This window comes from Lathamus discolor, unplaced genomic scaffold, assembly GCF_037157495.1.
Source record: "Lathamus discolor isolate bLatDis1 unplaced genomic scaffold, bLatDis1.hap1 Scaffold_82, whole genome shotgun sequence".
Lineage (NCBI taxonomy): Eukaryota > Metazoa > Chordata > Aves > Psittaciformes > Psittacidae > Lathamus > Lathamus discolor.
Window position 1 is genome coordinate 38,492 of NW_027069392.1, and position 9,324 is coordinate 47,815.

Genomic DNA, 9,324 nt, shown 5'->3' on the forward strand with positions numbered 1-9,324 from the left:
CAGCCTCTCTGGGTGACCTGATGCAGCACTTGCCTGAGCCGATGGGAACAAGGTTTCCTTCTGTCCTGGCTGAACCTCTCCTCTGTCACTATCCCCCATCACCTTTAGTCCTCCCACCAGGCACCATGGACAGGAGCCTGGCTCTGTATTCAGAGCTGGAGCAGCCAGAAAGCTGATTTCATTCCCCTTCATTCCTGCCATGTGAGGACGTATCAAGAGAAGAAGTTTCTTCAGGATCATTTATTCCCCTTAAATAAAGTGAGAGACCACCACTGACACAAAGTGTGTGGCTCACACAACACGAGTGGCTACTTAAGCAGGAACAGATGGAAACTGACATTTCTATGAAGACAACATCATCACAAATTGAATCAGGAAAACAAATGTAAAGCAGCAAAGACAGACTTGGCTTCTCATGAACTACACTGGGAGCCCTTTGCAGAGGACAGCAGGCAGTGTGTGGCTGCTGAAACACATCCAGTCACCAGCTTCCTCACAGCATCCTTGAGCGCCTGGTTCCTCAGGCTGTAGATGAGGGGGTTCAATACTGGAGGCACCAGTGAGTACAGCACTGACACCACCAGATCCAGGGAAGGGGAGGAGATGGAAGGGGACTTCAGGTAGGCAAACGTGCCAGTGCTGACAAGCAGGGAGACCACAGCGAGGTGAGGGAGGCACGTGGAAAAGGCTTTGTGGCGTCCCTGCTCAGAGGGGATCCTCAGCACAGCCCTGAAGATCTGCACATAGGACACCACAATGAACACAAAACAGCCAAGTACCAAACAGACACTTAGCACAAGGAGCCCAACTTCCCTGAGGTAGGAATGTGAGCAGGAGAGCTTGAGGATCTGGGGAATTTCACAGAAGAACTGCTCCACAGCATTGCCTCGGCAGAGGGGTAGTGAAAATGTATTGGCTGTGTGCAAAAGAGCACAGAGAAACCCAGTGCCCCAGGCAGCTGCTGCCATGTGCACACAAGCTCTGCTGCCCAGCAGGGTCCCATAGTGCAGGGGCTTGCAGATGGCCACGTAGCGGTCATAGGACATGGCAGTGAGGAGAAAATACTCTGCTGAAATGAATAAGAGAAAGAAAAAGACCTGTGCAGCACAACCTGTGTAGGAGATGGCCCTGGTGTTCCAGAGGGAATTGGCCATGGATTTGGGGACAGTGGTGGAGAAGCAGCCCAGGTCCAGCAGGGAGAGGTTGAGGAGGAAGAAGTACATGGGGGTGTGGAGGTGCTGGTCGCAGGCTGTGCTGGTGATGATGAGGCCGTTGCCCAGGAGCGCAGCCAGGGAGATGCCCAGGAAGAGCCAGAAGTGCCAGAGCTGCAGCTCCCGCCTATCTGCGAATGGCAGGAGGAAGAAATGGGTGATGGAGCTGCCGTTGGACATCTGGTGCTTCTGGGCATGGGGCACTGTCAGAGGAGAAACAGGCAGTGACAGGTTACAGGAGACTGCTCAGGATAAAACCAGTTCATTTCCCATAAGATTTCTACAATCCCCTCAAGTTCAAATGCATTTCCCCATTCCTGGTGCTGGTGGCTGAGTGTCCTGGCAGAAGCACTGTGGCTTCAAGGACTCAGCTCTGTGCCGCTGCAGGGATTTTACAAAGCTGCTTTGTGAAAGCTCCTATACCCACGAGGGATGTCAGATGTATCAGAGGTTCAGTGCCTGCACTCACAACTATGAAGATGCTGGCTGCAGAGCAGAGCCTCAGCGTGACTTTGTTAGGAATTTCTCAGAAGTTTCTCATCTGACAAGTGCTATTTTAGGTGTAGAAATCCTATTTTTTGTAACTGCCCATGTGGTCAGTATTAGGACAGGACAGATGAAAGGGCTCAGCAGACCGTGGATTAGTGCATAGTCTGGAGAGCTGCAGAGTCCATCACTCTTGTTCCCAGCTGCCCTGCACTTGTCCTATTACTGCGCACACAGATAAATAGAGAAAAGGAGAAAGAATGAGATAAAGAACAACTGGTAGGGAGCCCTGCTGACTCAAAGGGCAGAACTTCACACTCCCAGCCCTTGGTGCAGCTGTGATAAACAGAGCAGGAAGCCAAGGACTCTGATGGCAGAGTGCCGACCCCAAGGGAAGGCTTTGTGCTCCCAAGGACCCTATGGGAGACCTGTGCCTGTCTGGGGGCAGGTCGCAAGCCCAGCAGGACAGGCAGAGCAGACAGGGAACTGCAGAGGAGATGTTCTAGTGAGACAGTCAGCTCCTTGCACAGCACAGCATGGCCAGCAGCCACCTCCAGTGCCAGCCACCAAGAGAGCTGCCTGAACGCACCCTCGCCAGGGCCGGGCTGCACTTTCCCCCCACTCCCTGCCCATGTCTCTGCTGCCTGGAGCTGTCCCTGCCAGCAGCTGCTGCTCTGTGCCCAGCTCTGCTGCCTCTCAGGGCTCCCAGAGCCCATCCCATGGGCTGTGTGCTCAGCTCTGCCCTGCACACCCCTCCCGGCAGCAGGGCTCTGCCCAGGGGCATCTCTACCTGGGCAGCGGCTCAGGAGCAGCTCACACAAGTCCTGACAAGACGCTCGCTGCCTCCTCCAAAGCAGAGAAGTAAATTCCCAGCTCCCACTGCCCAGCCTGCCCACCAAGAGGGAAAAACATCAGAGCTCAGGATCCTTCCTTCTAAGGCAGACGGTGCCTCAGTGTCTTTCAGAAGGACCCTCTGCAAACGTGCTCAGAGCAATGTGGAGCTCTGAGCAGCCCTGACCCACCCAGCACCCTCTCCAGTGCACACAAATACTTTTCCTTTCCTGACAGGGGTTGTTCCTTCTCCCCCAGCTTCTCCCCCAGCGCCGTGGTGAGCTCCCGGGCAGGCTGAGTGCTTGCCCTGGCAGGCAGCAGAATCCCTGCCCAGCACACAGGGACCCTGCTCGCAAGGGCAGCGCTGGGCACCCCTGGCTGCACACCCACATTCACACCCTGCAGCCAGCCTTGGGACAAGGGACCTGCCTTGTCCTGGCCCTCGCAGGGCGCAGAGGGAAGCCCTGCTCTGCAGCACATCCTCCTTATCTACACAGAGAAACCAAGAGAGTGCTCCTGACAGATCCCATGGACTGTCCGAGGCAGCAGCTTGAGGAGATCCCTTCAGGAACCGCAGCTGCATTGCCCTGCACCCAGAGCCTTACCATGCACAGGGCTGGGAGGGTTTCTCCTGCAGGGAGCTCTCAGCATCCTCCACTGTCAAGTGCCTTTAAGCTCTCTGAGGCTCTCAGGTCTCCCCTGAGTGCCTGCAGGCAGTGCCCCAGCCCTGCTCCTGGGCAGAGCGCAGCGCTGCCCGCTTGTCAGCATCTGTCTGTGTCCCAGGAGCCCGGCCCAGCTCAGCAGCAGAGGCCCAGCCCAAGGTGGCTCTGCCTCTGCCCCTCTGAGGTTCATCCAGGCCTCCCTGGGGCTCCAGGGGAACCCTATGGGAAAGAGCCTGAAGCAAGCACTGATGCTCCCTCTGTCAGCTGGAGACACACTGCCTTCCTGCAGTGCCGTTTCTGTGATGAGAGACAGAGTTTGGTCTGAGCATCAGCTTTTCTTAGAATTAAAGAATCATTTAGACTGGAAAAGACTCTTAAGAACATTGAATCCAACCAATAGCCAAACACTGTCAAGTCCACCACTGAGCCATGTCTTTAAGTGCTACACCTACATGTCTTTTAAATACCTCCATGTATATAAAAGGTCTTTTTATATACCTAAGAGGTCTTTTATATACCTCCAGGGATGGTGACACAACCACTTGTGCGGGCAGCCTGTTTCTTGTCCCATCATCAGACAGCACAGCCAGGCCAGTCCACGATGGCATCTCCTTTACCCCTGCTGAATGAGATGCTGAGGCATCTCATCCTGGGATTGTAGCCCTGAGACTGGAAGGGGTCTCAGCTCCCTCCCATGAACACCACAAACCCACACGAGGTCTCACTTCCTCCGAAGGTGAAATTGTACCACTGTGTAGATGAGGTCTTCATCAGAGGAGATTGCCCCACAGAGGCAGGGGAAGCAGCAACAGCACTGTGGGAAGCACTACACGATGTCAAAGTTCCACCTGGGTAATGTCAGAAACCAAGCAGAAAGCAGCAGATCAATGCTCCCACCCAGCTGGGTGTTGGCCACAAATTTACACATCCCAGTAGGGAGTAGCATGCACCAGTTTGAACCAGTACAGACCAATATAGGCCACTATGGCCCCAGATACTGCTGGGGGTTCAATAGACCCTGCCGCAGGTCTTCCTGTTTGCAGCTGTGCTCAACTCCCAATCCCTCCCAGTGCTGCCACTACCTGCTGCAGGTGCTCCCAGTCCCTCCCAGTGCTCCCAGTCCCTACCACAGGTGCTCCTGCTCATCCCCCACACGGGCTGGGCGGATGCTGGAGGCTATGGGGGGGCTCATCCCGGTCTCTTTGGATCACAGCCCTGGAACCGCTGCTGCATGAGGTTGATCCTGGCCTCTGTTCCCTGGCGGCACAGGCCGTGCTCATCCTCAGCAGCGCACCAGAGCGGCGGAGCCTGGGACGCCGCCTGCAGGCGCTCTGCTGCTGGGAATGGCGCAGTTTTCCTTAGGGAAAAGGATGGCGAAGACAAACCCGGAAAAAAAAAGGAGCTCCGGAGACCGAAGGGCAGCACCTCAAACACACCCAAACAGCCCAAAACACAGCAAAAAAACCCCTCCAAACTACCTTGTTCTGCTTCTCCTATGGGATACAGGGCCAGAGCCTCAAAAGTGCCCCAAAACAGCCCAAAATAGCTCAAAACAAACCCCAAGCCACCCCAAAACCACACAAAAACATCCTGAAACTCCACAAAAATCCACCTTGTCCTGCTTCTCCTATGGAATAAAGGGTCAGAGCTCCAAAACAGACCCAAAACACCCCAAAAACATGCCAAAACCAACCCAAAACCATCTTGACCTGATTCTCCCATGGGACACAATTTCAGTGCACCAAAGAAGCCCCAAAACACCCCAAAAACACCTTGTCCTGCTTCTCCTATAGGATACAGGGTCAGAGAACCAAAACAGCCCCGAAACACCCCACAACACCCCAAAACCACCTTGCCCTGCTTCTCCTATGGGATACAGGGTTAGACACCCAAAACAGCACCAAAATGGACCCAAAACAGCCCAAAACAACACCCAAAACACACAAACCCACCCCAAGCCCTCTATGAGTCAGTACAGAGATAAAATACTGGCCACTTTTCTCGTTCAGCGATGCTCAGGGCCAGTTGGGTGACTTTCACCCAAAACAGACCAAAACCACACCAAAACCACACTGAAAACACCTTGTCCTGCTTCTCACATGAGATACATGGTCAGAGCCACAAAAGAGAACAAAACCAGGCCCAAGAACCCCCAAAACACCCCAAACCCACTTTGCCCTGCTTCTCCTATGGGATACAGGGTCAGAGCCCCTAAACACCCCAAAAAGAGCCCCAAAACAACCCCAAAACACCCCAAAACCACCTTGTCCCTATTCTCCTATGGGATACAGGGTCAGAGCCTCAAACCAGCCCCAAACCAGTCCCAAAACAACCCAAAACAGCAAAAAAAACCATCCCCAAAGCATCTCAAAGCTCCCGAGAAAACAACAACAAAAACACCCCAAAACCAGCTTGTCCGGCTTCTCCTATGACATACAGGGTCAGAGCCCCAAAACAGCGCTGAAACAGCACACAGACAGCCCTCAAACAGCCCCAAAACATCCCAAAACCACCACAAAACACACCAAAACCACCTTGTCCTGCTTCTCCTATGGGATACAGTGTCGGAGCATAAAATCACCCAAAAAACACCCTAAAACACCCCTAAACCACTTTGTCCTGCTTCTTTTATGGAATGAAGTCCCAGAGTCCAAAATCGGCCCCAAACCGAACCCAAACCAGCCCCAAAACACCCCAAAAACCCCCAAACCACCTTGTCCTGCTTCTGCTATGGAATACAGGTCATAACCCAAATACAGTCCCAAAACACATCAAAACCACACCAAAACCACCTTCTCCTGCTTCTCCTACAGGATACAGTGTCAGAGCCCCAAAACAGCACAGAACACCCCAAAAACACCCCAAAACTACCTTGTCCTGCTTCTCTTATGGCATACAGGGCAGAGCCCCAAAACAGCATCAAAACACACCAAAAAAACCCCCAAAACCACCTTATTCTGCTTCTCCTACGGTATAGAGGGTAAGAGCCCTAAACAAGCCCCAAAACAGCCACAAAACAAACACCACAAACCAGCCCAAAACCACCCCAAACCAAAACCAAAACCACCTTGTCCTGCTTCTCCCATGGGATACAGGGTCAGAGCCCCAAACAGCCCCAAAGCAGCACAAAACAGCTCAAAACCTCCACCAAATGACCCCAAAACACTGCAAACCACTCCAAAACAACCTTGTCCTGCTTCTCCTATGGGATACAGGGTTAGACACCAAAACAGCACCAAAAAAGAGTCAAAACAGCCCAAAACAATAGCCAAAACACATAAAACCACCCCGAACCACCTTCTCATGTTTCTCCTATGGGATACAGGGTCAGAGCCACGTAACACCCCATAAACACACCAAAACCACACTAAAACATCCCGAAACAACCCAAAACCACCTTGTCCTGCTTCTCATAGGGGATACAGGGTCAGAGCCCCAAAAGACCCCCCAAACACGCCAAAACACACCAAAACCACACCAAAACCACCTTGTCTTGCTTCTCGTACGGGATACAGGGTAAGAGCCCCAGAACCAGACACAAAACAGGTCAAAAACACCCTAAAACGACACAAGAAACCCCCAAAACATGCCAACACCACTCCAAAAACACCCCAAAACCACCTTGTCCTGCTTCTCCTATGGGATGCATAGCCAGAGCCTCAAAACACCCCAAAAGAGCATAAAAACACCTTCAAACAACCCCAAAACCACCCCAAAAGCACTTCAAAACCACCTTGTCCTTCTTCTCCTATGGGATACAGTGTCGGAGCCCCAAAACAGCACAATACCATCCCAAAACCAACCCGAAAACACCCCCAGAACAACTTGTCAGGCTTCTCCTATGGCATAAAGGGTCTGAGCCAAAAAACAGCACAAAAACAGCATTCAAAAAGCCCCAAAACACCCCCAAGACATCCCAAACCCACCAGAAAAACACCCCAAACCACTGCAAACCCACCTTGTCCTGCTTCTCCTATGGGATACAGGGTCAGAGCCCCAAAACTGCCCCAAGATGCTGCAAAACAGCCCGAAACAGCTCAAAACCAAATCCAAAACACCCCAAACCCACCCTACAACACCCTAAAACACACTAAAACACCCCAAAAACACATTCTCCTGCTTCTCCTATGGGATACAGAATCAGAGCCCCAAAACACCTCCAAAACAATCAAAAAACACCCCAAAACCACCCGAAAACACCTCAAAACTGCCTTGTCCTGCTTCTCCTACGGGATACAGGGTCAGAGCTCAAAACACCCCATAAACACCCCAAATCACACCAAACTCCATGCAAAACCACCGCAAAACCACCTTGTCCTGCTTCTCCTATGGGATACAGTGTCAGAGCCCCAAAACAGCCCCAAAACTGCTGCAAAACAGCCCAAAACAGCTCAAAACCAAACCCAAAACACCCCAAAACCACCCTAAAACACACTAAACCACCCCAAAACCACATTCTCCTGCTTGTCCTATGGGATGCAGGATCAGAGCCCCCAAACAGCCCCAAAACACCTCCAAAAAACCCAGAAACCATCCCAAGAACACCCCAAAACCACCCCAAAATCCTCTTCTCCTTCTTCTCCTATGGGATACAGGTTCAGAGTACCAAAACACCCCATAAATACCCCCAGAACACCCTAAATCACCCCAAAACCACCCCAAAACTACCATGTCTTGCTTCTCCTATGGGATAAAGGTTCAGAGCCCAAACCCAGCCCCAAACCAACCCAATACCAGCCCAAAAACTCCCTAAAACACCCCAAAACCACCTTGTCCTGCTTCTCCTATGGAATACAGGGTCAGAGACCAAAACTGTTTCAAAACACCACAAAAAAAAAGCCCCAAAAAATGCTCAAAACACCCCAAAACACCCCAAATTCACCCTGGCCTGCTTCTCCTATGGGATACAGCTTCAGAGCCTCAAAAAACCCCAAACTACCTCAAAACCATCTTAATCTTCTTATTCCATGGGACACACTTTCAGCGCACCAAAAAAGCCCCGACACACCCCAAAACATACCAAAATCCCCTAGTCCTCCTTCTCCTACGGAATACAGGGTCAGAGCCCCAAAAGAGCCCCACAACAGCCCAAAAGATCCCCAAACAACCCCAAACAAACCCAAACCCACCCCAAACCATCCTGAAACACCTCAAAAAACCACCTTGTCCTGCTTCTCCTACAGGATACAGGGTAAGAGCCCCAAAACAGCTCAAAATCAACCCCAGACCACCCCAAAATCACATTCCCCTGCTTATGCTATGGCATACAGAGTCAGAGCCCCAAAACATTACTGAAACAGCCCAAAACCACCCCAAAACCACCCCAAAACCACCCCAAAACCACCTTGTCCTGCTTCTCCTATGGGATACAGGGTCAGACCACAAAACTATGTGAAAACCACACCAAAAACACCCTAAACCACACCAAAACTAACTTGTCCTGCTTCTCCTATGGGATACAGGCTCATAGCCCCAAACCAGCTCAAAACAGACCAAAAACACACACAAACACCCCAAAGCACGGCAAAAAAAAAAACCCCAAACTACCTTGTTCTGCTTCTCCTATGGGATACAGGGTCAGAGCCCCAAAAGTGACCCAAACCAGCCCAAAATAGCTCAAAATAAACCCCAAAACCATGCCAAATCAACATGAAAAACACCCTAAAACACACCAGAACTACCTTGTCCTGCTTCTCCTATGGGATAAAGGGTCAGAGCCCCAAAGCAGACCCAAAAACACCCCAAAACTGCTCAAAAACAACCCCAAACCACCCCAAAATCACCTTCTGCTTCTCCAATGGCATACAGGGTCAGAGCCCTAAAACATTGACAAAACAGCCCAAAACCACCCCAAAACCAGCCCAAAACCACTGTGTTCTGCTTCTCCTATGGCATACAGGTTCAGAGCCCAAACTCACCCAAAACCCCCCCAAAAAACAACCTAAACCACCCCAAAACTAACTTCTCCTGCTTCTCCTATGAGATACTGGCACAGAGCCCCAAAACAGCTCCCAAACACCCCAAAAAAAAACCCCAAAAGCACCACAAAAACAACCCAAAACTCCCCCAAAACACCTTGTCCTGTTTCTCCTATAGGATACAGGGTCAGAGAACCAAAACAGCCCCGAAACACC

General features: G+C 51.6%; 1 protein-coding gene across 1 annotated transcript; it reads right to left on the minus strand.

Annotated features, from left to right (window-relative positions):
- Window positions 1-410: 410 nt before the first annotated feature.
- Window positions 411-1,448, minus strand: LOC136006939 (olfactory receptor 14A16-like). Its single transcript, XM_065664952.1, has one exon. The coding sequence runs from the start codon at window positions 1,389-1,391 to the stop codon at window positions 414-416; it is 978 nt and encodes a 325-aa protein (XP_065521024.1). The 5' UTR covers window positions 1,392-1,448; the 3' UTR covers window positions 411-413.
- Between the last annotated feature and the right edge of the window lie 7,876 nt (window positions 1,449-9,324).

Bases quoted from the DNA above. Each gene is read 5' to 3' on its own strand.
- LOC136006939 (XM_065664952.1), bottom strand. From the start codon at position 1,391: ATGTCCAACGGCAGCTCCATCACCCATTTCTTCCTCCTGCCATTCGCA.